The sequence below is a fragment of the Myotis yumanensis genome, unplaced genomic scaffold (genome assembly GCF_028538775.1).
Source record: "Myotis yumanensis isolate MYYU_CA2020_CCGP unplaced genomic scaffold, mMyoYum1.0.hap1 SCAF_11, whole genome shotgun sequence".
Lineage (NCBI taxonomy): Eukaryota > Metazoa > Chordata > Mammalia > Chiroptera > Vespertilionidae > Myotis > Myotis yumanensis.
In genome coordinates this window covers 69,590,197-69,617,951 of record NW_027223762.1, presented here as the reverse complement: position 1 = coordinate 69,617,951, position 27,755 = coordinate 69,590,197, and the positions used below count along the sequence as shown (strand labels likewise).

Here is a 27,755-nt window from a genome sequence, read left to right as displayed (position 1 = left end):
GACTGAGTCTGGCTCGGGGAGCCCGCCAGCCGCCGAGGCCCTCCGCGACTGCCCGGAACCGGGGTCTCGGACCCGCGGCGCCCACTCAGGGCCCAGGCCCGGTGCCCTGCGAGGCCGGCCTCGAGCCTCAACCCTGGTCCACCCCGAGCGGGCGGGACCCGCACGACCCCCTGAGCCGCGCCGGCCGCTGCCGAGCGGACCCAGATACTGACTTACCTGTCTTCGCTCTTGTTTTTCTGCTTCTTCCCCATCGCGTGACAGCGGCACTCGCGGCCCCAAGCCCGCTCTTGGCTCTCTCACAGACCCACTGTTCCCCGGCCGACCTCGGACTCCGCTCAGCTCCGTTCGCCCCGCGCTGCCGCCCCTCGCACCCGGCTCCGCACAGACCCGCGCACTGGGACAGGGCACATATGGTGAGGGCTCGCAGTGCGCAAGCGCATCTTCCCGCCGCCTCGGCGTGCGGACGCAGGGCGTGGCTCAACGAGAGCTGCCCTTCGGGTAGAGCGTCTCCCCTGCACCCGCCCGCCAGGCCGGAGCGGAGCGCCCCCTTCCCGCAAGCGTCCGCCGCGCATCGACGCCCGCGCGATTTCCAGGTTCTAGAACCCAAAGGCTGACAATGAGGCTGAAAATTCCCCAAGCCGGCCCCTCCCTGCGGGGGACGCAGACTGGGAGAACTGGAGCCGGGTCAGAAGCCGAACTTGGTTGAGCTGGGCTTCCTTTCCACCTTTCAACCTTTACACCTTTGTAGTCTCAGCTGTTGGAAAATCAGTAAAGAACCACAATGAAGCAAAGATAAGCGCTCTGGTTGTTCCCAAGGGAAATAAATCCAGGACAAAAATTGGGCTTCTCAGTGACTCCATGAATTAGGAAGTACGTACAATCACTAAAAAAATAAATAAATAAAAGAAGGACACACCCATTAAGTTCCCCAAATAGGTCGTTTACTAAAACAAGTTCTAAAAATTTGTGTTAGGGAAGTCACGAGGGAATCTAGGAAGGTGGTGACAGTGTGCTATAACTGGACCTGGTCGGTGACATTACGAGTGTTAACTACATACAAGCTAATCATGCTGTATGTTACAGTTCAACTCTTTTAATGTTCCATAGACAGAATGGAAACGAAGTTGGAGTGTCACTCCTGAGCAAGAGCGTGGCTATCTGATTTCTGACATCACCTGTATCTTGAGGTCCAGAGCCTATAGACAACTCCAGCTGAGCACTAAAAAACTACCACTCCCAGCATACTGTGCTCCCGCGCCCTCTGGGCTGTTTAAACCCCGGACCGGAAACGGGGCCACACGTCAGCTCCAGCCTCTCGCCCGCCTTCCTCCCCCGTCACTTCCTCCGGCGTCGCAGACTGTAAAGCGTAAGTGCGCCTCAGCCAATCTAGAGGCGGAAGTGACGGCTGGTTCGCAGCCATTAGCAGCTGCTGCGAAGCTGAAGCCAGGGTGGACTGTGCTTCTGGAGCCACTGGTCCGTCCCTTCTCAGTGATCACCGAGAGCTCAGGTGAGGCAGGGATGGTGTGGAAAAAACGGCCGCCGCGGCCCAGTGCTCACGGGCACGCTGCCGCTCAGCATCCTTCCCGGCGGGGGAGGGGCGCGGCTCCGGTGCCGGTGTCAGAGCTGTTGTGACAGTTTGGAGCCTGCGCCTCGGGAGGCGTTGAAGGCGAGGGCCAGCTGAACTCCGCCCTCGTCTGTTCCCGTGGCTCGGGGAGTGGCAGGATACCTTGGGGACGATTCCTTGGGAAGGGCCTGTTCTCGGTTTAGGAGGAGGCCTCTGGGGTGGTGGGGAGGGCGCATGTAGGCGGACCCAGGAAGTGGTAAGGTAATTGGAGAACAAGTCCCTTCCCACCGTCCCAGTGGAGCTGAAAATGGAGGAATCCGCGGCTTGTGACTAAAAGAATAGCGAGTTATCAGGATTGCTACCCCTTTCAATGCGGTGAACACCATTACCTGCCCCTCCTCCTTCCGCTCCCCCGCAGCTCTCGTTAATCACTTCCACTCCAAATTATCGCAGCATTAAATTCTGAATTCATCCTGAAAGGGGGAAGGGCACTTCATAAGAACAGAGCCACAGTTGTTTAATAATTACTCACCTTACTAACTATAGATAGGAGGTTTTCTTACAGACTCCGGGAAACTATAGGATCTGTTGCAAAAAGACAACAACAGGGCTGTAAAAAGAAATACATTTTAAAAACAGACCAAGGACAGGCCACTCTTTGATTTGGTTGCGGTACCCGGACCCTGACCCCCTCCGGGAGTTGGCTTCGGGACGGCTGACCATTCTCCAGTCCCAGGAATGGGCTGAACTACTTGTAGCATCACAAGAGGACTAGCCGCTTTAGGCGGTTGGCTCAGTGGATACAGCGTTGGTCTGTGGATTGAAAGGTCCCGGGTTCGATTCCAGTCAAGGGCACATACCTTGGTTGCAGGTTTCCCCGTCTTGGTCTGGGTTCCTGCAGGAGGCAACCAATCCATGTGTCTCGAATCGATGTTTCTCTCTGTCTCTCCCTCTCCCTTCCACTCTCCCCGCACCCCCCCCCCCCCCCAAAAAAATCAATGGAAAAATATCCTCAGGTGAGGATTAACTATAAATAAATAAATACAGCTTTAAAAAAGAAAAAAGATTAGCGCCTTGTTATCAGACTTTGAGCTCCTGAAGGCCGGACTGCAGACCAGACCCTCCCCTTGCCCTGTTACACTTGCAGCTCGCAGCTACACACCGTTACCTTTTTCCTCATCCTAATATAATCAGCCCACTGGTGACGGGGGTCAGAGCAGAATTTCCAGGTGACCGACTGCTCTCCCCAAACTGCCGGCATTATTGGAATAAACGCTCATTCATGATTCAACCCTGTCCCTGCTTAATTTGACTCAAGTAGTGCCAGGCAGCCTCTGACCCACTGTGTCCGGTATCAATTCTGTACGCCCCTGGTAAGAACTTGCTTGGTTTTGACAAGCAAGTCAGGCTTTAGTATTCAGTTTTCTGCCTCACCTAGCCCCTGGAAAGTCACAGTCTCACTGACATTTTTCTTGGAAGGTAGGGAGTGTAAAATTCTTTTATTACGTATAAAATACAGCTCCTTTAAAATTTTATAGCACTTGAGGAACTAACAGTTTGTTCATTCAAAGTTAATTTTTTTTTTCATTGATTTTTAATGAGAGTGGAAGAGAGAGAGAAACATTAATGTGAGAGAGAGACATCGATTGGTTGCTTCCTGCACACGCCCCTGACCAGGGCCCAGGCCAGGGAGGAGCCTTCAGTCCGCAGGCCAGTGCTCTATCCATTGAGCCACACCAGGGCCCAAATTAAATATTTTTTGAGCACCTACTGTGCCCCTGACATTGCTAGCTGTAGAGTTACAAAGATGAACTGAAATGTGCATTTCAACTGCTTTTTCTTTGGAGAAAAAGGAATCAAAAGTGAAGTTTGCAGGAAGACTATCTTCATTTCCACAGAAGCTGGTGGATGAGATCACAGTTTATTCAGATATTTTTGTCAATCCTCACCTAAAGATATTTTTTCCAGTGAATTTTTGAGAGAACAGAAGGGAGGGAGGAAAGAGAGAGAGAAACATCGATTGGTTGCCTCCTGAATGGGGATCGAACCTGCAACCCTGTAGTGCCCTTTACCAGGAATCAAACCCAAGACCCTTCGGTGCACAGGCTGAAGATCTAACTACTGAGAAACACCGTCCAGGGTTCCTTCAGATTTTTAAAAGTGCTTCGTTAGTATTTGCAGATGCATGTAAGTAGTTGAGATGCAACAGCCTCCTGCTTTGATGGGCAAATTATATAAATTATTTCTGTAGTAATGCAGATGTACACATAAAAATCGCCATCTGATTGTTGCTGGTGGTAAATAATACATTTCTTTTGAAAGAATTTTTTTATCTTTTTTTATATTTAAATCTTTATTGTTCAGATTATTACATTTGTTCGTCTTTTTTTCTCCCCATAACTCACCTTCTTCCAGCTCCCACCCCACCCTCCGCCCTCACTCCCCACCCACTGTCCTCATCCATAGGTGCACGATTTTTGTCCAGTCTCTTCCTGCATCTCCCACACCCCTTCCCCTCCCCCCCCCAAGAATAGTCAGTCCATTCCCTTTCTATGTCCCTGATCTACACTAATAAAAGAGAAACATGGTAATTAGCATACGACCGCTACCCTTTTCATTGGCTAATCAGTGAGTATATGCAAATTAACTGTCAGCCAAGATGGCGGCCAGCAGCCAGGCAGCTAAGAACAGGATGCTTGGTTGCCCCAATGATAGAGGAAACCAAGGTTCCCGCCTGCAGCTGCTGGGCTCTGAGCTCCTGAAGCAACAGCTCCAAAAGATACAATGTTTCAATTATAGAAGCTAAAAGATGGCGGTTAACCTGCATACTCAGGCTCCAGGCGGTAGAGCTAAGGCAAACAGCCCTGAAGCCGCAGAGCAGAGAGGCCTCCCGGCCCCGTGATCAGCAGAGCGGCGAGGCCTCCTGGCCCAGGGATCAGCGGAGCTGCGAGGCCTCCTGGTCCCGGGATCAGTGGAGCCGAGAGGCCTCCCCACCCCGGGATCAGCGGAGCCGAGAGGCCTCCCGGCCGCCTGGATCAGCGGAGCTGAGAGGCCTCCTGGTCCCGGGAGCAGCGGAGCCGAGAGGCCTCCCCACCCCGGGATCAGCGGAGCTGGGCCCCAGGATCAACGGAGCCGAGAGGCCTCCCGGCCCCGGGATCAGCGGAGCGGCGAGGCTTCCTGGCCGCCTGGATCAGTGGAGCCAAGAGGCCTCTGGGCCCCAGGATCAGCAGAACCAAGAGGCCTCCCGGGCCCAGGGATCAGCGGAGCCGAGAGACCTCCTGGCCTGGGATCAGCGGAGCCTAATGGAAGCCCTGTGTGTTTATGCACCCTGGGGGTTCAGAGGTCCTGTCCTAGGCAGAGGCCTATGGTGAAATTTTCGACTCTGAGAAGCAGCCTACGGGCTGGAAGGCGGCTCCTTTGACCTCAGTGCTGGAGAAGACCATTAAGCAGAAAACTAAAGAAACCGATTTTACATCATTTCCCAGGTGTAGAACAGTTGGCATGTAAGCCCCTGACCAGTGGCCAGCCTCTCCTCTGTCAGTCTATCTCACTCTTTGGTACCATGTTCTTTGTTCTGTCTTAACTGCAACTCATTTTTAAACTTGATTGCTTTTAAAAGAAGACTAAATAAAGTTTCCCTTAAGTTATTTAGGTGGTGCTGGGGCTGCTGGGGGCCTGATAGAAGACACAAACACGCAACGGGGGGCCTGCACCCAGCAGCCCCAAGGCCCGCCACCTTGGTGCTGGGGCTGCTGGGGGTATCAGAGACACAAACCCACAGGCCCAGCACCCAGCAGACCCAAGGCCTTCGTGGCAGCACTAAGGAGCAGCAAGCAGGTGGGCAGTAACAAGGGAGGGGTCCTGGACTGCAAGAGGGCACATGCTGGGCTAAGGGACCCCGCACCCATCCCCAGTGCATGAATTTCGTGCACTGGGCCTCTAGTTCTATTATAATCAACAGTTCATTCTGTTCCTCAGATTATTTATTCACTTGATTCTTTTTTTTTTTTTTTAATTTTTTTTTTTATTGATTTTTTACAGAGAGGAAGGGAGAGGGACAGAGAGCCAGAAACATCGATGAGAGAGAAACATCGATCAGCTGCCTCCTGCACACCCCCCACTGGGGATGTGCCCGCAACCAAGGTACATGCCCTTGACCGGAATCGAACCTGGGACCCTTCAGTCCGCAGGCCGACGCTCCATCCACTGAGCCAAACCGGCTTCGGCATATTCACTTGATTCTTAGATTCATTTGTTGATGGATGCATATTTGTTGTTCATAATTTGTATCTTTACCTTTTTCTTCTTCTTCCTCTTCTTAAAGGATACCTTTCAGCATTTCATATAATACTGGTTTGGTGGTGATGAACTCCTTTAGCTTTTCCTTATCTGTGAAGCTCTTTATCTGACCTTCAATTCTGAATGATAGCTTTGCTGGATAAAGTAATCTTGGTTGTAGGTTCTTGGCATTCATCACTTTTGAATATTTCTTGCCACTCCCTTCTGGCCTGCATAGTTTCTGTTGAGAAATCAGCTGACAGTCGTATGGGTACTCCCTTATTGGTAACTGAGTTTCTTTCTCTTGCTGCTTTTAAGATTCTCTCTTTGTCTTTTGCTCTTGGCATTTTAATTATGATGTGTCTTGGTGTGGTCCTCTTTGGATTCCTTTTGTTTGGGGTTCTCTGCGCTTCCTGGACCTGTAAGTCCATTTCTTTCACCAGGTGGGGGGAGTTTTCTGTCATTATTTCTTCAAATAGGTTTTCAATATCTTGCTCTCTCTCATCTTCTGGTACCCTATAATTCTGATGTTGGTACGTTTGAAGCTGTCCCAGAGGCTCCTTCCACTATTTTCGGGTTCTTTTTTCATTTTGCTTTTCCGGTTGGGTGTTTTTTGCTTCTTTGCATTTCAAATCTTTGACTTGATTCTTGCACTCCTCTGGTCTGCTGTTGGGTGTCTGTATAATATTCTTTATTTCAGTCCGTGGATGCTTAATTTCTGGTTGGTTCTTTATCACAGCATCGAGGGTCTCATTAGATTTCTTGTATATCTCAATAAGTTTATCGGCGGCTTCTGGACACTTCTTGAGAGACCTTAAAAGTGTGGTTCTGAACTCAATATCCTCCCTTGATAGTTTTGTCCTGTTTCTTTGTCTCTGCATTTTTTATGCTTTCTTGGTGCACCCCCTAGTGGTCTTTGTGCGCAGTCTTGTTGTAGTTAAGCCTTGATTGTTGTAGTTAATACTAGAGGGATTTGACCTCCAGGCCGACTGGCTGTGAGAATCAGCTGTGTCTGCAGTGGGAAAACTTCTGTCCTCTGGAGAGGTGCTAATCTAGCCTTTGCCTGAGGCTATCCTGCAAATGGCTCTGCACAGGGCTTGTGCGGGGCGGGTCCCAGGGGATCAACAGGGCAGGCGGGTGGAGGGAGAAGTTATAGCTGCTCTCAGTCCCGTTCCCAGAGGCTCTGCTTCTCAGCAACTGCTGCAAACCTTTGTATTTTCCACACTGCACCTCCTCTGAGCCTCGGTATGCTGTTCTCTTTCCTTCTAGTTGAAGAATCTCTCCTCAGCCAGCCTTCCTGTGATTCTGGGTGATGTCCGTTCCATCTTTTAGTTGTATTTTTGAAGTGGTTGTTCGAGGCAGCAAACTCCGGTGTTTACCTATGCCGCCATCTTGGTTTCCTCTCTCTCTCTCTCTCTTTTTTTTTTAGAAAGACAGAATCATTGATTTATTGTTCCACTTATTTATGCGTTCGTTGATTACTTCTTGTATGTGCCCCTGACCAGGAGTTTGAACTTGCACCCTTGTCATATGGGGATGGATACTCTAACCATTTGAGCTGTTGGGCCAGGGCAGGACTACATTTCTTTAAAACCAATGTAATTGAGATCTTCCTTTGTAATCTGAATTAGAATATGTTTACAAACTCCTATCTTACATAGAAGAGTGATGGAAAAGTCAAAAATAGACTATTACATTGTTTTACATCAAAGCTAAGAACACTGAGTGTCAATAAATCAATATCAATCTGTGGCCTCATAGATTTTATTAGGTAATGGGAGAAAAGGAATGGAAACCAAAGCTTAGGGAACACCAGGCATCATTCTTTACATAAATTGTAATCGCCTTTCTTAGGAGTTGAAATGAAAATCATTTAGGCAGAGACCATGAAAATGTGTCTTTTGCTCAGCTCTGCTCTGTGTTGAAGCAAAGTTTTGTATCTATGTGTATATGTACAACCTTACAACAGTTTAGTCATTTCTATTTTGCTTCTCTTTCTTTGGTAAAGAATAATGATTGTCAGTATATATCACTAGAGGTTAAACTGTTTATAAGAGCTTTACCAACTACTATAACTCCCAACTACTCATTTTTCTCTGGTCTGTGGTTATGTTCTTAAAGACTTTACTTTCATATAATAAAACAAAAACCAGCTCAGGAGCACCTAAACTTTGCTCTAAATTGTTTTTGAGTTCTGTGACTATAATCTATGGAAAAGCCTACCATGAACTGCTTGATTGTCAGCAGAACACTTTGTGAATTATAAATTATGCACTTGCTGAAATTTTTTTAAAATAAGAAAGAAAACTTTACTTATTTGCATCTTTTTTTCTAACCTTGTAAACCTTCTCCTCAGCAGCAAGGCTGAACTGTAAAGAATGGAAGCTCATACATCTGTCGACATGTTTTCAAAAGTCCTGGAAAATCAGTTGCTTCAGACCACCAAACTAGTAGAAGAGCGTTTGGATGCTGAAATTCAGAAAATGGACCAGATGGACGAGGATGAACTAGAACTCCTCAAAGAAAAGAGACTTAAGGCGCTAAAGAAAACTCAACAGCAGAAACAAGTAACCTCCCTGCCCTGCTTTCTGAAATTACCTTAACAGTGTGCGCCTAGCAAATATACACATGTGCCAGTAGTTACATTACAGGTCCTCATTGTTAAGGTGTTTTCTTTTTCCTTTTTCTTTTTTTTTTGCCTCCAATTACCTATCACTATTAAAAATTTGGCTGGATAATAATTAGTTTTAAAGACACATTCAAAATTAGCCTGCTCAGTATAATAGTCTACAGACAAGTAAAAGAAATACGTGCCCAGGATCATTTTCTGAGCTCAATGTATGTGGTTGAAGTGGACTAGGAAGAGCACTTCAGCAGCAGGAGGCAGTGGTTCCCTTTCAGATAGTGAAGCCAGCCTGTCATAAGTTAGCTGTGAGTTAAACACACTACTCATTGCTAATGCTCAACTAGAAAAAAGTTGGCATACGAGGGTATTTTGGTAGAACTCTGTATCTACCTGATTTGCAGTGAGGAACATATTCAATGTCTTAAAAGAAGATGTCCAGCAGTTTTAAAAACAATAGGCTGAGTATTTATAATTAAAAATCAATTAAAGCAGGCAGCCTTTAGACTTTCTTTATTAACCTACAAATCAATTTAAAATGAATTTGTTATGGAGTAACTCAGAGGATCTTATTTTAGAGCTTTTACTGCATTTTTTTTTTTTTTTATTTTAGGGAGGAAGGGAGGGAGATAGAAACATCAGTGATGAGAAAGAATCACTGATCAGCTGCATCCTGCACATCCCCTACTGGGGATCGAGCCCACAACCCAAGCCTGTGCCCTGACCAGAAATTGAATCGTGACTCCTGGTTCATAGGTCAACACTCAACCACTGAGCCACAGTGGGTGGGCTTTACTGTAATTTAATAAATCCTTTTTTATTTTTATTTTTTTAACATGTTTTCTGAGGAAATAGGGAAGAAGCCTTAATGGTTTTTATAGCCATTCTTTTTGAAAGAGTGCAGATTTTATAGTAATTTTGATTTTTCTGATCCACAAAGGTGTTGGGGAAACAAGTGTACACAGTGACATAAGTACTTAATAGACCTGTGTTAATCAATATTCCTCAGTCAGCCAAGCACCCCCCTACTGTGGCAGCTAGAGACGTAGGACGTAGGTAGAGAGCAGAAGGACAAGGTAAGAAATAGGATGAGCCCTCCAAAAATTTTGTTCATTATTTTCTATTTTAATAAAAGTACTGTTTTAAGTGCACAGGTCATTGGTAAGTTGCTGGGAACCAATTTCAGCATAATTGTCATAATTTTAAGAGTTTCATCAAAAGGTTGATGAGACTTGGGGACTCAACAAGGTTGAGTCACACATGTCGTCACCTGTTGGGAATGGCTAAAGGCATTTCCCCAAACCTGAATAGGAAACTGATTGTGGCTGCCAGACAGTTAAAGGGCATCTTAACCTACATGATATTGCCTCCTACTGGCCAAACACCTGAACAGCCGTAGGCTATTCCCCAAACTGACAATGCTTCTGTACCCTTTGAAACCTTACCCTTTGAAGTGTATTATCTCCACCTTGCCTTAGGACAAATTGTGTTAATAAAAACAAGGGTCCTAGACAAGGAGGGAGTCTTTAGTTCCTTTAGCTGAAGGTCCTCTGACCCCCCCCCCCCCCCCCATGCCTTTCAAAATTATATCTCGTCTCCGGACTCTTTATTAGCCTCTGTATTCCTATGTCATCTACGCGCAGCACGTTTTCCAGATTCCTGAACCCTTCTTGATGCTGGGACATGAACCCTGGCAGCAAGTAAAGAAAGGAATGAAATGTCACATAACATTTTAAGGAATTGTATTTGAGAGATTAAACTGTTTATAAGAGCTTTACCAAAGAAATGTCACATAAGGAAAAGGTGTCTGGGCCTCCTGTGAGTGTCAGCTCAATGGAAGCCATTGTGAAATGGTTACTGCATCTGGGCTGCTTTAGCTTAAGTGCAAAGGAGGAAAGGAGATGGCGTTCCTGCCTCTTTCTACTTGGACCTCCTGGAGGCTGCATTCAGACCTCTGCCACGTTTTAAAAGAGCGTGGAGGAATTAGACTGTGTTCAGAGGACAACCAGAAGAGGAAGTCTAGATACTGTTCCATGTGAGAAACAATCAAAAGGAAATGGAGATTCAGTGTAGAGAAGGGAGGTCATGGGTGAGATGTGATATTTGAAGGGCCAACATGTAAAGAAAAGATTAGCACTTTTCTCTCTAATCTTAGGTTCAAGCTGGGATCCACAGGCCGAAGTTAGAGATACAGGTACTTCAGTGTGAGAAGACCTTTCTAAAGATTAGTGCTAGTGCACATACAAGTGCTTCCTAAGACGTGTCAGGCACTGTTTTACTCATCTTCATGTTGATTGCCTTATTTTCACAACTACTCTGAGGTAAATGCTCCATGATCTCCACGTTACACATGAGGAAATTGGGGCTCAGCCACGTTATTAGAATTCATAGCCTGATAGGCAGTAGAGCCGTTATTCAGGCGCAGGCCTTCTGCCTGCGAGCCCGGTTCCCCTTTATTAAAACTAACTGCCTGACGAGGAAACAGGCTGTCCGTTATGGGGAGAAGCTTCTTGTCACCGGAAAGGTCGGAGGCTGGAAGGTGTGCCAGGCTGCTGGTAAGGGTTGGCATCTTGGTTTGGGAAGTTGGATTACATGACTTAGGAGATCTCTGTTGTTTCTGGACACCGAGTAGACAACTCTTCTAGGATACTGCCCATTGGCCACTAGTGTAGAGAGGTTCCTGCCTCTCCCTGCTGGTCGTCGAGGGGAAGCAGGGCCCCTGAGCATCAGAGCTGCAGTAACAGCCCCCCCCCCCCCCTCTTTTTTCCCTGTCCCCAAAGGCTGGCTTTATCTCATGAGCATTATTTATGAAAGCTTTTTAGTAATTTGAATCAAATGCTTCTGATTTTAGTAGTTTGAGTGCAGAGAAATTAAATGGATTGCACATGCTAAATCTCATGAGTTTAAAATTTTATTTTCAAAGTTCTAATAAAACATATAGTCTAAGTTACCAAGGCAGGTAATTGTCATAAATATGAGCCGTGCTGTGGAGATAGTACCCACACTACTTTTGCATTGAGACTAGAAACATAGGAAAGTATGTCACTGAAAGGAATTCCTTTCTCTACAGGATAAAATCAACTACATTACAAAGTACAGGGTGGGGCAAAAATAGTTTATAGTTCCTATGTAAAATAATACACTAATTAAATAATACAAGAATAAACTGTTTCATACATTCACAAGTGTAAACTATCACCTCACCTGTATTGTGCTGATTTGTACACACACTATAAGCTGGTACTAAAAGAGATATTTCAAATGTGTAATATTTCCCTTTCCTTCAAATCAGGAATGGCTTTCAAAAGGACATGGGGAATACAGAGAAATCCCTAGTGAGAGAGACTTTTTTCAAGAAGTCAAGGAGAGTAAAAATGTGGTTTGCCATTTCTACAGAGACTCTACATTCAGGTAACGTTGTTTCCTTCACTGACTTTTTTTAAACATGGAGAGATGTTTAAATAGAAATACTGTATACTGACAGAGAAATTAAGAACAATAAAAGGAACTACTTTCTAAGTTGTTTCTTTGTACTGGAAGTCTGTACATTGAAGTTAAGCAATTGTTATTTTAAAGATTAACTTAAAAACCAGCTACAGCCCTAGCTGGCGTGGCTCAGTGGATAGAGTGTCAGCCTGCGGACTGAAGGGACCCAGGTTCGATTCCAGCCAAGTGCACATGCCTGTGTGGTGGGTTCCTTCCCCAGTAGGGGGTGTGCAGGAGGCATCCAATCAATGATTCTCATCATTGATGTTTCTATCTTTCTCTCCGTCTCCCTTCCTCTCTGAAATCAATAAAGAAATATATATATTAAAAAAAAAACAGTTACATATACAAGTATAAGTGAACATTATTAAAAGTCAAGAATATTTCTATATTAATGGCTGTTTTCTGAATTATATATTTACTAACTTTAAAAACACCTTAGAGCCGAAACTGGTTTGGCTCAGTGGATAGAGTGTCGGCCTGCGGACTCAGGGGTCCCGGGTTCGATTCCGGTCAAGGGCACGTACGTTGGTTGCGGGCACATCCCCAGTAGGAGATGTGCAGGAGGCAGCTGGTCGATGTTTCTCTCTCATCGATGTTTCTGGCTCTCTATCTCTCTCCCTTCCTCTGTAAAAAATCAATAAAATATATATTTTTTTAAAAACCCTATTATTATAATAAAAAAGAAAAGAAAAAAATAAAAACACCTTAGAGCCCTAGCCGGTTTGGCTCAGTGGATAGAGCGTCAGCCTGCGGACTGAAAAGTCCCAAGTTTGATTCCAGTCAAGGGCATGTGCCGGTGGGGGGCGTGCAGGAGGCAGTCTTTTTCTTGAATTTATTGGAGTGACACTGGTTAACAAAATTATACAGGTTTCAGGTGCACAATTCTACAACATGTAGTCTGTACACTGTATTGTGTTTACCATCCCAAATCAAGTCTCCGTCCAGCACCATTTATCCCTCCTTTACCCTCCTCTACCTCCTTCCACCTCCCTCCACCCATTCCTCCTACCCACCCATCCCCTCCCCCCTCCCACCCGCAGCAGTCACTACACTGTTATTCCTGTCCATGAGTTTTTTTCTCCTTTTTTTTTTTCCTTTTTGGCTCAATACCTCCACCCCACTCCCTCCACTCCCCCCACTCCCAGCTGTCAGCCTACTCTCTGTGAGTCTGTCACTATTTTGCTTGTTAGTTCATTAGATTCCACATATGAGTAAAATCATATGGTATTTGCCTTTCTCTGACTCGCTTATTTCACTTAGCATAATGCTCACCAGGTACATCCATTTTGTTGCAAAGGGTAAGATTTCCTTTTTATGGCCTAGTAGTATTCCACTGTATAAAGGTATCTACAGCTTTTTAAAAAAAATTTTTTTATATATATGTTTTATTGATTTTTTTACAGAGAGAAAGGGAGAGGGGATAGAGAGTTAGAAACATCGATGAGAAAGAAACATTGATCAGCTGCCTCTTGCACACCTCCTACTGGGGATGTGCCCGCAACCAAGGTACATGCCCCTGGCCGGAATCGAACCTGAGACCTTTCAGTCCCCAGGCCGACGCTCTATCCACTGAGCCAAACCGGTTAGGGCTCTATAGCTTTTTTATCCACTCATCTATTGATGGACACTTGGGCTGCTTCTGTGTCTTGGCTATTGTAAATAATGCTGCACTGTGAACATAGGGGTGCACATATTCTTTTGAATTAGTATTTTGGGTTCCTTCAGATAAATTTCCAGAAATGGAATCATAGGTCATAAGGCACTTCCATTTTTTTATTTTTATTTTTTTGAGGTAACTCCATACTGCTTTCCACAGTAGCTGCACCAGTCTGCATTCTAACCAACAGTGCACGAACAAGGTTCCCTTTTCTCCACATCCTCCCCAGCACTTGTTGTTTGTTAATTTATTGTTGATAGCCATTCTAACAGGTGTAAGTGACATCTCATTGTGGTTTTAGTTTACATTTCTCTGATGATGATTTGTGACATTGAGCATCTTTTCATATGTCTATTGGCCATCTATATGTCTTCTTTGGAGAAGTGTTCATTTAAGTCCTTTGCTCATTTTTACATTGGATTGTTTGGGGTTTTTTTGGTGTTCAGTTTTATAAATTCTTTATAAATTTTGGATATTAACCCCTTATAAGATATATCTTTGGCAAATATGTTCTCCCATTCATTGGGTTGTCTTCATTTTGTTGATGGTCTCCTTTGCTGTGCAAAAATTTTTTGGTTTGGTTTTGATTCTAACATTTAATATTTAATCCATTTTGAGCTTATTCTTGTGTATGATGTAAGAAGGTGGTCTAGTTTCATTTTTTTTGTAAATATCTGGCCAGTATTCCCAACACCATTTATTGAATAAACTACCTCTACCTTGTTGTATGTTTTTGCCTCCTTTGTCAAATATTAATTGACTATAAAGGCATGGGTTTATTCCTGAGCTCTCTATTCTGTTCCATTGATCAATATGTCTTTTTATGCCAGTACCATGCTGTTTTGATTACTGTGGCCTTGTAGTATAGTTTGATATCAGGTGGGGTGATTCCTCCAACTTTGTTCTTCTTTCCCAAGATCACTGTTGCTATTTGGAGCCTTTTTTGGGGTCTATGTAAATTTTTGGAATATTTGTTCTATTTCTGTGAATAGCCATTAGTATTTTGATTGGAATTGGTGTTGAATCTATATTGCTTTGGGTACTATGAACATTTTAATTATGTTAATTCTTCCTATCCATGAACATGGCATATGTTTCCACTTATTTGTATCTTCAGTTTCTTTCTTCAGTGTCTTACAATTTTCCAAGAATATGGAAAATTACATCCTTCATTAAATGTAATCAAGTCCTAGTAGTTTTTTGATGAAATCTTTAGGGTTTTTTATATACAGTATCATGTCACTTGCAAATAATGACAGTTTTACTTTTGCCTTTCCATTTGGATGCCTTTTATTTATTCTTCTTATCTGATTGCTGTGGCTAGGACTTCCAGTACTATGTTGAGTAAGAGTGGTAAAAGCAGATAACCCTGTCCTGTTCCTGATCTTAAAGGGAATGCTTTTAGTTTTTGCCCATTGAGTATGATGTTGGCTGTGGGTTTTTCATATATGGTCTTCATTATGTTGAAGTATGTTCCCTCTCTATTTTGCTGAGTTGTTTTGTTTTGTTTTGTTTTTATCATAAATGGGTGCTGGATTTTATCAAATGCTTTTCCTGCACCTTTTGAAATGATCGTGTGGTTTTATCCTTCATTTTGTTTATATGGTATATCACATTAATTGGTTTGTGTATATTGTACCAACCTTGCATCCTGGAATAAATCTCACTTGATCATAGTGTATAATCTTTTACACTGTATTGTTGGATCCAGTTTGCTTTAATTAAAAATTTTAGCATTTATGTTCATGAGGGATATTAGCTTATAATTTTCTTTCTTTGTAGTGTCTTTATCTGGTTTTGTAAAATGAACTTGGGAGTCTCCCCTCCTCTTGAATTTTTTGGAATAGTTTGAGAAAGATAGGTGTTAGTTCTTCGAATGTTTGGTAAAATTCATCTGTGAAGCCAGCTGGTCTAGGACTCTTGTTTGTTGGATATTTTTTTGTTGTTGTTTTCTTTTTGTTAATCCTTACTCCAGGATGTTTTTTTTTTTCATTGATTTTTAGAGAGAGTAGTAGGGAGAGGGAAAGACAGAGAGAGAGAAACACTAATGTAGAGACACACATCAATTGGTTGCCTCCTGCAAGTGCCCCATCCAGAGGCCGGGGATCGAGCCTGCAGCCACGGGGATCGAGCCTGCATGCCCTTGACCAGAATCAAACCTGAGAACCTTCAGTCTGTGGGCCGATGCTCTAAGCCCTGAGTCAAACTGGCTAGGACTGTTGGGTGTTTTTTGATTGCTACTTCAGTTTTACTAGTTGTAATCTGTTTATTCAGATGCTCTTGACTCTTCCTGATTCAGTTATGGAAGACTGTATGTTTCTAGGAATTTATCCATTTTGTCCAGATTGCCTAATTTGTTGGCATATAGTTGTTCATAATATTTTCTTACAATTCTTTGTATTTCTTTGGTGTACGTTGTTACTTTTCCTCTTTCATTTCTGATTTTATTTATTTGGTTCCTCTCTCTTTTTTTCTGGATGAGTCTGATTAAAGGTTTGTCAATCTTGTTTATCTTTTCAAAGAACCAGCCCTTAGTTTTATTGATCTTTTTATTATTTTTTTAGACTATTTCAGTTACTTCCCCTCTGGTCTTTATTATTATCCTTCATTCTACTCAATTTGGGCTTTCTTTTTTTCTTCTTTTTCTAGTTCCTTTAAGTATAAAGTTAGATTATTTATTTGAGATTGTTCTTGTTTCTTGAGATTGACCTGTCTTAGGTTCACCACCCAACAAGTTGGCTATTAATTAACATCTTTCATGGATTGATTGCTTGAGACTTATTGACTAAAAATATAAAAATAAAGAAAATATTGAAATGGTGAAATATCTTCTAAGGCAAGTGTGGGGAACATCTGGCCCTCAGGCCATGTAAGGCCTGAGAAATCATTTGGTCTGGCCCTGCCAAGGCATTTAGGGGTGAGTTAATTAAATGTTTGACCAAAATAGCAGGCTAATTTTTAAGTTGGTATTTTGTGTGCCCCGTGAGTGAGGTTATAAGTATCCAAATGGCCCTTGGCAGATAAAGTGTTCCCCACCCCTGCACTAAGGGGAAATGGGAGAAGGTAAAGGGTATCAAGGAAGCCCTCTGCCATTGTGGTACGCCGTCATCTCCCATGGGCATTCATCTTCCTAAGTTGCCAACCTCTGGTGTTGATGACGAGTGATATCTTGATATCATATCAGTCTGTAAGATGATGTGATGTGCTCACTTGTTTATGAGATGTTTTCACCACTAGCTTGTTTTATGAAGGCATAGAGTTTGCCTGTCGGTGGACCACTGTGTTTTGGATTCCTAGCCCTAGAGCAGCCATGGCTGACACATAGTAGGTGCTTAGTAAATATATTTGATGGATACATACACAGTGCAGCACCAGGAGTACTAATCTTAAAACTGAAAAATCAAAATTTAAATCATTAGGTATGTATATATTTCTAAGTTCCTAGCACATAATAGGCTGTACACTTTCACGTGTAAAATCCCAGAACACTCACAGTGACCCTTTGAGGCAAGTAGGTACATGCTTCATGTGCGGCTCACCTAATGTCATGCAGTTACTAAATGATAATAGGTTTTAAGCCTAATGCTATTTTAACTACACCATGACTGCAGCTTCTGTATTTTTAAAAAATGGATTAATTGACAAATGATGCAAAGTCTTATTTAAAATAGGTTCCAGCCCTGGCCAGTGTGGCTCAGTTGGTTGAGCATTGTCCCATGCAAGAGGTCACCAGTTTGATTCCCAGTCAGGGCACATTCCGGGTTACAGGCTCGATCCCTGTCAGGGTGCATGCAGGAAGCAAACAATCGATGTTTCTTTCTTACTTCCTCTCCCTTCTCTCTCTCTAAAGTCAATAAAAATGAAATTGTTCAAAAAATTCCAGCTCTTCTGGGGATGGTGTCTTCAAGCCTTCAAATGGTCCAGTGGTTTTGACATACCAGCCGGGCTCTAACAATACAGCCTCTAACAGAACATAGGCTATCCCGAACCCCTGGTAATAATAGAGAATTGTTCCCCTTTATACCAAGAAGGTTGGGAAAGCACCAAAGTCTGCATGTGGCCTGTGGCTAGGCCTGCTTCGTGGAGTTTGCACTGTGAGACCTAAAGTTCTAGGGAGGTTGTCTAACAGAGCTTGTGGTGGATCCATATGTGCTAAATGTGTCTGTGACAGGATCAAACTTGCTTTCCTAATTGAGGAACAAGAAATTGTTGTAACATGTTGAGGGCACAAGCACAGAGTCAAAAAGCTAAATAAGAAAAATGAAGCTTTTTTGAGTAATAAAAATAATTAAAAGGCAACAAATAAAATGTTCCTTATTACTCAAATAAAACCATGGAGTTGATTTATATACAAATGTTCAGGAACATATTTCTCACATAATGGTTTATTTACCCTCTATTTTGAGCTTCATTCAAAACCATTTAATAATTACTTCTCGCCCTAGCCCATTTGGCTCAGTGGATAGAGCATTGGCCTGTGGCCTGAAGGGTCCCGAGTTCCATTCCAGTCAAGGGCACATGTGAGGGTTGCAGGCTCATCCCCAGTAGAGGGTGTGCAGGAGGCAGCCGATCAATGATTCTCTCTCATCATTGACATTTCTCTTTCTCTTTCCCTCTCCCTTCCTCTCTAAAATCAATAAAAAGATGTTTAAAAACAATAATAATAATAATAATAATAATAATTAGTTCTCTCCTACCATTTTCACTAAAATTTCATTGCTGCACTTCAGGGTGATATATGAAAAGATACATTCAGAGGAAAAGTAATGAGACATTAAATTTATCAGAAATTCCCTAGGCCCAAACCTAATTCAGGAAAAGCTACAACTATAGAGTACCCCAACAGCCTGGTAAAAACAACTCTGAAGCATCTAGTGTCTTAGGCATCCAAAGCAGTGGTTCTCATCTGTATTGGGCATGAGCATCACCTGCATGTTTCCAGCTACACTCCCAGGGAATTTTGATCCATCTGTATATTTTACAAGTTCGGTGTAATGAATACCAATGGTGAAGAGCTACTGCTCAAAAAGATTATTACGATAGTCTGTTTCAGAAACATTAGAGGATTGACCAGTTTAAATACATCCTACTTTAAAGAAAATGTCACTTCCATTTTTCTCTTTAGAAGATGGCTTAATGGAAGTTACTTCTGGTATTTTCATTTTCTAAAACCATAATGACATATTTACAGCTAGAAGTGTTACTTCTCAGTGGCACTTGCACATATGGCACCAGATGCACATCTCTTTTTTTTTAAAATATATTTTATTGATTTTTTACAGAGAGGAAGGGAGAGGGATAGAGAGTTAGAAACATCGATGAGAGAGAAACATCGATCAGCTGCCTCCTGCACACTCCCCACTGGGTATGTGCCCGCAACCAAGATACATGCCCTTGACCGGAATCGAACCTGGGACCCTTGAGTCTGCAGGCCGTCGCTCTATCCGCTGAGCCAAACCGGTCAGGGCCAGGTGCACATTTCTAATTCTGAGAAGTCTCTCCGAGTTCCATCAAGTTTAGATTTGTCACCCTTCAAGCTTTCTGTATAAGATACCAGGAATCGTGCATAAAAGAAATTACAATTTTTTGTTTTTATCACGAACATGACAACTTTGTGAAGCACTTACAATTTAAGGCATATATTGAATGTTTTTTATAAATGTCATTAAAGCAAATCTGACTTCTTAGAATACCACATTGTTTTTCTGCCTCTCATAATCGGGCAGCTACCTCTGAAATGGAAGTGAGATCGCCTGACACAAGCACCAGTTGGCTACCAAAGTATGAGACTCAAACAAATAAACTATAAAATCAGGTGTACCTTACTTAATGGCATTTATCTTTAAGAAGAACTCTGTTGTTTTGGATTTTGATTTTCTATATTTATTATTTACAGGTGTAAAATACTAGACAAACATTTAGCAATATTGTCCAAGAAACATCTGGAGACCAAATTTTTGAAGCTGAATGTGGAAAAAGCACCTTTCCTTTGTGAGAGACTGAAGATCAAAGTCATCCCCACACTAGCACTGGTGAAAGATGGGAAAACGCAGGATTACGTCGCTGGATTTACTGACCTAGGAAATACGGATGACTTCACCACGGAAACTTTAGAGTGGCGGCTTGGTTGCTCTGATATTATCAATTACAGGTAATTTTAACAAAATAAAAGACTTATTTTAATTCACATTTTCAGTGATATTTTTAGAGAAGATTGTTTTATGTTAACGTTTATTTTATGGAACTAAGATCTTTTGGCTGGCATGTAGAAAAACTTTCACAAAGGAAGAGCATATTTCTTAAAGTGTACGTTATTAGCATGACCTCACAGCAAAAATCAGTCTTGGATAAAAGTGAGTCTTGGTATACACCTAGCTATAAAAGTTCTCAACCTAACAGATCCTATTGCATCTAATTCTGTATAACCTGGAAACCCAAAATGACACCCAGAATGAACTCTTCCCTGATTTAAACCAGATTACTCAAATTGATAGTGACTTACTTTCAAACATTAGATTTTAATGTATATTCCTGTCTCATTTGCAGAATCAGATAAAATATACAGAATCTCATTTCCATGCTTAGCTTAAATTACTTACAGTGGGAAACAGTCTCAATTTGAAAACCACCTAAAATCCAACTTCCTTTTTTCATTCATCTCTTTATCCATTTCTCCAGACAGATAATTTATCTAATTCCACAAATTATAGCATATCATTTTGCCCTTTGTGCTTGTTCTTTTTTTTGTTAATCTTCACCAGAGGATATTTTTCCCATTGCTTTTCAGAGAGAAAGTGGAAGGGAGGGAGAGAAGGAGAGAGGGATGGAAAAAGAGGTAGGGGTCGGGGGGACATCAATGTGATAGAGACATATCGACTGGTTGCCTCCCACATGCGTCCCAACCAGAGGCAGAGAGCAAACCCACAACCCAGGTGCATGCCCTTGACCAGGAATCGAACCTGTAACCCTTCAGTGCACAGGCCAGTGCTCTAACCATTGAGCACACCAGTCAGGGCTCCATTGATTTTTTTTTTAAAATATATTTTATTGATTCCTTACAGAGAGGAGGGGAGAGGGATAGAGAGTTAGAAACATCGATAAGAGAGAAACATCGGCCAGCCGCCTCCCGCACGCCCCCTACTGGGGGATGTGCCCGCAACCAAGGTACATGCCCTTGACCGGAATCGAACCTGGGATCCTTGAGTCCACAGGCCGACGCTCTATCCGCTGAGCCAAACCAGCCAGGGCTCCATTGATTTTTAGAAGGGAGGGAGAAGGGGGGGTAGGTGAAATAGAGAGGGGGAAAGAGACACATCAGTTGGTTGCCTCCCACGCATGCCCCCAACCAGGACCAGAATCAAACCTGCAACCCATGACCCTATGGTGTATGGGCTGATGCTCTAACAACTCAGCCACACCATCCAGAGCCTCTATGCCTGCTCTTTTTTTGTTGTTATTCTTTTATTATTATTATTTAATACTAGGGGCCCGGTGCATGAAATTCGTGCACTGGGTGGGGGGGGGGGGGAGTGTCCCTCAGCCCAGCCTGCCCCCTCTCACATACTGGGAGCCCTCAGGCATTGACCCCCATCACCCTCCAATCGCAGGATCAGCCCCTTGCCCAGGCCTGATGCCTCTGCCTGGGCGGGCCCAAGCCTGATGCCTCTGGCCCAGGCGTCAGGCCTGGGCAGGGGACCCCCAGACCCCTCCGATTGCTGGCTCCGCCCCTGGCCCAGGCCTGATGCCTCTGGCCCAGGATTCAGGCCTGGGCAGGGGACCCCCCTCACCCCCGATCACCGGCTCCACCCTCGCCCAGGCCTGATGCCTTGGCCAGAGGCGTCGACCCCCATCACCCTCTGATCACCTGATCAGCCCCTTGCCCAGGCCTGACGCCTCTGCCAGAGGTGTCAGGCTTGGACAGGGGACCCCCATCTCCCCCCGATCACTGGCTCTGACCCCCGCCCAGGCCTAATGCCTCTGGCCCAGGAATCATGCCTGGGCAGGGGACCCCCATCTCCCTCTGATCGCTTGCTCCACCCCCTGCCCAAGCCTGATGTCTCTGACCCAGGCTTCAGGCCTGGGCAAGGGGACCCTCATATCTCCCCAATCACCGGCTCCGCCCCCCACCCAGGCATCAGGCCTGGGCAGGGGACCCCCAGCCCCCTCCGATTGCTGGCTCTGCCCCCCGCCCAGGCCTGATGCCTCGGCCAGAGGAGTTGACCCTCATCACCCTCCGATCGCCAATCACCGGATCGGCCCCTTGCCCAGGCCTGAGGCCTCCGGCAGAGGTATCAGGCCTGGGCAGGGGACCCCAGCTCGCACCATTCCAGGCTCCACCCCTGCTACCCACAATCTCTGGCACCGCTCCTGCCAAGACCTAAGGCCTCTGGTGGAGGCATTAGTCCTGGGCAGGAGACCCCCAGCTCCCCGCGATCTCCCACTCTGCCCCTGCCTAGACCTAATGCCTCTGGCTAAGGCATTAGGCCTGGGCAGGGGACCCCCAGCTCCCCGCGATCTCCCACTCTGCCCCTGCCTAGACCTAATGCCTCTGGCTAAGGCATTAGGCCTGGGCAGGGGACCCCCAGCTGCTCACGATTGCTGGCTCCGCCCCTGCCCAGGCCTAACGCCTCTGGCCAAGGCATCTGGCCTGGGCAGCGGGAACCCGCAGCAGCAGCAGCAGCGCTCCGATCACGCGGGCTCCGCCCCTGCCCAGGCCGCGGGGACCCGCAGCTGCTGCGGCCCCGCGATGGCAGGCTCCGCTTTAGGCCCAGGCAAGGGACCCCTAGCTCCCGGGACTGCCAGCTTCGCCCGTGCCCAGCTCCCATCGCTGGCTCCACCCCTACTTCCCGCTATCACTGGCCAGGGCGGCAAAGGCGCCCGATTCTCCGATCATGGCTGGGGGGCAGGGAAAAGGCGGACCCCAGGGTTGCCTTTGCCCTGCCCCCCAGCTCTTAGCTCCCCCCTGGGTTTCCGATCACTGTCAGTGGCAGGGGCCTTCTTCCTGCTTTCCCTTTTGCCTCCCTGCATTGTGATTACATATGCAAATTAACCGCCATCTTTGTTGGCGGTTAACCGCCATCTTAGTTGGTGGTTAATTTGCATATCGCCCTGATTAGTCAATGAAAAGGGTAGCGGTCGTACACTAATTACCATGTTTCTCTTTTATTAGATTAGAAGAAGAAGATATTTGTATTAATTTCAGAGAGAGGAAGGGAGAGGGAGAGAGAGATAGAAACATCAGTGATGAGAGAGAATCATTGATCAGCTGCTTTCTGCACGCCCCCTACTGGGGATCAAGCCTGCAACCCGGGCATGTGCCCTGACTGGGAATCAAACCATGATCTCCTGGTTCATAGGTTGATGCTCAACCACTGAGCCAAACTGACTGGGCCCTTTGTGCTTGTTCTTGATTTGCAAGAACAGTTGGTAAAACTGCAGTTGTCATTCCACAGTCATTGTGCCTTTCAATAAATAGAGATTCCTCTCTCGCCTTTTCACTTCTCTACCCCTTTCCTCTGAATCTTTCCTACACATGTCTAAATGATTCCTACATCGTAGAAGTTGATTTGGGAGTTTTAGGTATTATTTTCTTAATAGTAAACAAAATATTAATAGTAATAGTAAACAAAATATTTTGTTAATAGTAAACAAAATATTAACATTAAGTAAAATCACTTATTTTGAAATGATTTCAAACTTTAAACAGTTTGGAAATAATACAAATGATGCTCATATACCCTTCACTCACGTTCCCTATTTTAAACACTTTATATTTGCTTTATCTGAATTTTTTTTTTTTTTTTCAGAACGATTTGAGTGGAAATTGTACATGTATTGTACCTTTACATACTTTTGTGTATATTTTCTAGGAACAATGACATTCTCTTATGCAATCACAGTACAATTATTAAAACAGGAACTTGAGGTAATTTATAGACCATATTCAAATTCCAGTAATGCCCTACATATCAAAAAATGCACTGCTTGGAGTGCATGTGTTTTTAGTTTTCGTTAACATGTAACAACCTGTTACCCTTCATTTGTTTTTCGGTACTGTGATATTTTGGAAGAGTACAAGCTAGTAATTTTACAGAGCATCCGCCAACGGGGTTTGTCTAATGTTTCAAGTTTAGATTCAGATTATGCATTTTTTCACAGGCATATCATAGAAGTGATGTATTCTTCCTTCTTAGTGCACCATATCAGGAGGCATATGATGGCTTGTCTCATATCCGGCGAGGATAACTGAGCACTGGTTAACCAGTTGTCTACCAGGCCAAAAGGTGATTTAAGGAAGAACTTTTCCATATCTCACATTAATTTTTACTTGTTTACATATATTAGAATGGGCTGTAGATTATTTTATTCAATGGGTTATATTCTGTTGCTATTATTATTTGCTTTGAAGTTTAAATTGCCCCAGGTTTGACCAGTGAGAGCCCCTTTCATACAGGCTTCTATATTCTTTGGTCATGTCCCCATAGTGTTTGAACACTTGCTTTCTGATACAAATAAGATGGGTACTCATGCCGAAACTGGTTTGGCTCAGTGGATAGAGCATCGGCCTGCGGACTGAAAGGTCCCAGGTTCGATTCCGGTCAAGGGCATGTACCTGGGTTGCGGGCACTTCCCCAGTGGGAGATGTGCAGGAGGCAGCTGATCGGTGTTTCTCTCTCATCGATGTTTCTAACTCTCTATCTCTCTCCCTTCCTCTCTGTAAAAAAATCAATAAAATATATTAAAAAAAAAAGATGGGTACTCATGTTCTACTCTCCCTAGAATTGGCTCTTACTCCAAGGAGCCATGGTTCCTTTCAGTGGCAAGTGATATTTCAAAGCCAAGATCTAGCCTTGGTCCAGTGGCTCAGTTGGTTGGGGCATCGTCCCAAAGGTTGCAGGTTCAATTCCTGCTTAGAGTACATACCTAGATTGTGGGTTCAATCTCAGGTCAGGGCACATATGGGAGGCAACCAGTCGATGTGTCTCTCTCACATCGATGTCTCTCTCTCTCTTCTTCTCTATCTCTCCCCCCTTTCCTCTCTCTAAAACCAATAAAAACATATCCTTGGATGAGAATTATGCTAAGCGAAATAAGCCAGTCAGAAAAAGATCTCACTCATTTGTGGAACATAATAAACAACATAAACCAATGAACAAAAATAGATCCAGAGACATAGAAGCATCAAACAGAACGTCAAACCTCAGGGGAATGGGTTGGGGGGGGGGGGGGGGTAAGAGATCAACCAAAGGACTTTTATGCATGCATATGAGCATGACCAATGGACACAGACAATAGTGGGGTAGGGGCTTGTGCTAGGGAGTGGGCGTGGGCGTGGGCGGGGAGAGGTCAGTGGGAGAAAAAAGAGACATGTAAAAGTTTCAACAATAAAGAATTTTAAACAAGATCAAGGTGCTAGGTAACTCCCAGATATTTTTGAAAAAAGAAATTGTTGTATTTCATTTCTGAAGCATCATTGAAAAAGAGTTTCACACCAATTCTGGTTAATTATAATAAATTCCATGAGTTTTGATGATGTCTGTAGAAATCTAAACATTAAAGGTTGTTAAACAGAATCGAACCTGTCATAACAGGCTATCAAAATACAGCACCATTTTTGTGTCCTTTTCACTGTGAAAAGGTTCAGCATATCCAAAACAGATGAGAAAAAACATTTGATTTTCTTCTTTGTTTTTCAGTCAGAAATTCTGTTGGCATCCTGTGAAATGTTAATCAGCAGTTAATGACACAAGATAAAATAAAACATTGATCTAAAACATTTAGTAGTACAAAGTAAGGTTTATCACTATTAACCATCGGTATGAATAAATAGGTACTCTTCCTTGACACCAGCATTTTAAAGAAAAATTTACTCTTATTTCATACGTTACAATGGGAGAGAAAAAAAGATTTTTCTGTACTAAGTCATAAAGAATAAGTGCTTTTCATATTTGCTTTATTTTCAGTGGAAATTTAATGGAGCCACCATTTCAGAGCCAAAAGAAAATTGGAACAAACTTCACAAAGCTGGAAAAGAAAACTATCCGAGGAAAGAAATATGATTCGGACTCTGATGATGATTAGGGAGCAGTTATAATTCTTTGTAAAGTGTCTTTTTATTTCTGCTTACTTTAGAATTAGATGTGTTTTCTAAATTCTGTTGGTTTTGATACATTGGTCATCTAATGGTCATATTCTAGTTTTATACAGTTGCATCACATTGAAAGACATCTTTAATATTTTCTCTGTGGAGCTCACGTTTAAATTGAGGAAAACTGCTGAGTTCTTAAATTATCTGGGTAGGATCTGGATTCTCTATTTTTGCAATTGATTTTATCACAATATGATTTTTACGTCTTTATGCCATTCACAGTTGTGTTTTTTTTTAATTCACCGGATTGGGAACAAATTCAAGAAACTATTTCAGGACTAATTCTCATGCATTATTTACTTTATACAACAGGTCAAATAACAATTATTGGTGTAACAGACTGCACCTGTAAATGAATGGTAAACACTTTCGTCTGGAATATGTTTACGTAACTATTAAAGAGCTGCTTATTTATTCTGTGTGCTGCATGTTGATGTTGAGTCAGCTGATGGCAGAGAACTTTTTCAGGTTGTGAGCATATTGCCTTATTTCAAGGGTCCTGATTGCTTGTATTTTAAGAAATGCATTTAAAAAATCAGGAAGCACTTTGGAATTTCAACATGAGGAGATCTACAGAATCATTGAAACAACCATAGCTTATAAATATTATATTTTTAAAAATGAAAGTCTCTGAAATTGTCATAAGAGCATAAAGCAAACAAAAATATTTATTCAGGAAATTCTTACTCACTCTTGGTAAAGAAAGGTAAGTCTCTGCTATTTGCGCCATGACCCCACCCCCTTCCTTCCCCTGGCTCCCAGTCAGCCTGCAGTTCCTCCCTGAGAGGAGCAGACTGCTCCCTCTCTCTTCTACCCAGTCCCCACTTGGAGCACAGATCAACCCTGGGAATGGCAGACCAAGCGGACTGTTTCCTAATCACTGTTGCCCCAGCTCACTCATAAACCCATTGAGATTCACAATTGGCTTTCTCTTAAACTGGAACAGTAGTGATTAGGATGGAAGTTACATGCACGGACAGGCTAGCAGACACCAGGGGCTACCACTCACTGCTCTACTTGTAACACCACAGGTATGATCCCTAGAAAATTGGGCTACTCTCCTACCCCCAGCTATGGGCGGAAGCACAGAGGCTTTACCCAGTAGGAGAAGCAGACTATCAAAACAGCTTTCATGGGGTGCGTTCCCTAAAGGGACTGACTTTATTTAAAGCAGAGTTAAAGAGGAGTTTAAGGATTCTACTGTAGACAGGAGATTTGGAGTGGGAGTCCATGATAACAAGCAGAAGGTGAGAGCTTTAAACAGAATTAACGTGGCAGCCAAAAGTAGCCCTAAGATTGGAACAGGCCTCAAAGACTACAAGTGCCTGAATTTAATTGGATCAAACTGTGCAGCAATATATACCCCAGGGCTTGTCAGAAATAATAGAATGGTCTGCTAGAATTAGTGGATGTTAATAAAGTGTGATAACAGTAGAAGCTGGCCAACTAAAACCCTTACAAGGAGATCAGGGAAATGAACAATAGAGAGCCCTGCTGACACCCCTTGGGGTTGGAGGGGAGTCAGCAACAGCGCATGCCCATCAGAAGCTTCACTTTGCAGGGTAAGTGGACTTCACTGAAATAAGTCCAACTATGGCTCTAACAAATAAGCAAACAAGCCCTGGAGGGGAGGATGAGCACCCAGAGCTGCTGTATTTAAGTGTCCAGCTCCCAACAAGAAAGTACAAGGTGTGCAAAGAAACAGGAAACTGACCAGACAGGGAGCAAAAAGCAAAAAGGAGCTCCCTTTGAGTAGGCCCAGATGTTGGAAACGTACAAAAGCTTCAAGCAGCTGTTATAAATATATATATTTTAAGACTAGAACCATGCGGGAGGTATAAAAAGAATATTTCATCAAATAGAGAATATTAATAAAGAGATAAATTATTTTAAAATAACCATATCAAACTTTCTGGACTTGGAAAGTACAATAACTAATGAAAAATTAATTACGGGTACTTATCATATTTGAGCAGTAGAATCAGGAAAGGTGCAG

At 43.7% G+C, this 27,755-nt stretch overlaps 2 protein-coding genes across 4 annotated transcripts in view; one reads left to right on the top strand and one right to left on the bottom strand.

Moving 5' to 3' along the window:
* EIF5B (eukaryotic translation initiation factor 5B) overlaps positions 1-427 on the bottom strand; it is a 62,053-nt gene extending 61,626 nt beyond the window's left edge. For both annotated transcript variants that reach the window (XM_070429863.1, XM_070429864.1), the window contains exon 1: positions 217-427. In XM_070429863.1, the coding sequence (XP_070285964.1) occupies positions 217-251 (35 nt within the window). In that variant the 5' untranslated portion in view covers positions 252-427. The remainder of the gene's footprint in view (positions 1-216) is intronic.
* Positions 428-1,134: 707 nt separating this feature from the next.
* Positions 1,135-26,173, top strand: TXNDC9 (thioredoxin domain containing 9). 2 transcript variants are annotated; one of them, XM_070429865.1, is made up of 5 exons: positions 1,135-1,507; positions 8,202-8,409; positions 11,758-11,876; positions 19,508-19,762; positions 25,575-26,173. In XM_070429865.1, exons 2-5 carry the CDS (start codon positions 8,221-8,223, stop codon positions 25,690-25,692), a joined length of 681 nt encoding a protein of 226 aa, XP_070285966.1. In that variant the 5' UTR covers positions 1,135-1,507; positions 8,202-8,220; the 3' UTR covers positions 25,693-26,173. The 2 variants fall into 2 exon arrangements, with proteins under 2 accessions (XP_070285966.1, XP_070285967.1); XM_070429866.1 differs by having other exon boundaries at positions 1,138-1,507; positions 8,199-8,409.
* The last annotated feature ends 1,582 nt before the right edge of the window (positions 26,174-27,755 follow it).

Bases quoted from the DNA above. Each gene is read 5' to 3' on its own strand.
- TXNDC9 (XM_070429865.1), top strand. From the start codon at position 8,221: ATGGAAGCTCATACATCTGTCGACATGTTTTCAAAAGTCCTGGAAAAT. The intron at 8,410-11,757 runs GTAACCTCCCTG...CCTTCAAATCAG, and splicing joins AAACTCAACAGCAGAAACAA to GAATGGCTTTCAAAAGGACA. The intron at 19,763-25,574 runs GTAATTTTAACA...CTTTATTTTCAG, and splicing joins TCTGATATTATCAATTACAG to TGGAAATTTAATGGAGCCAC.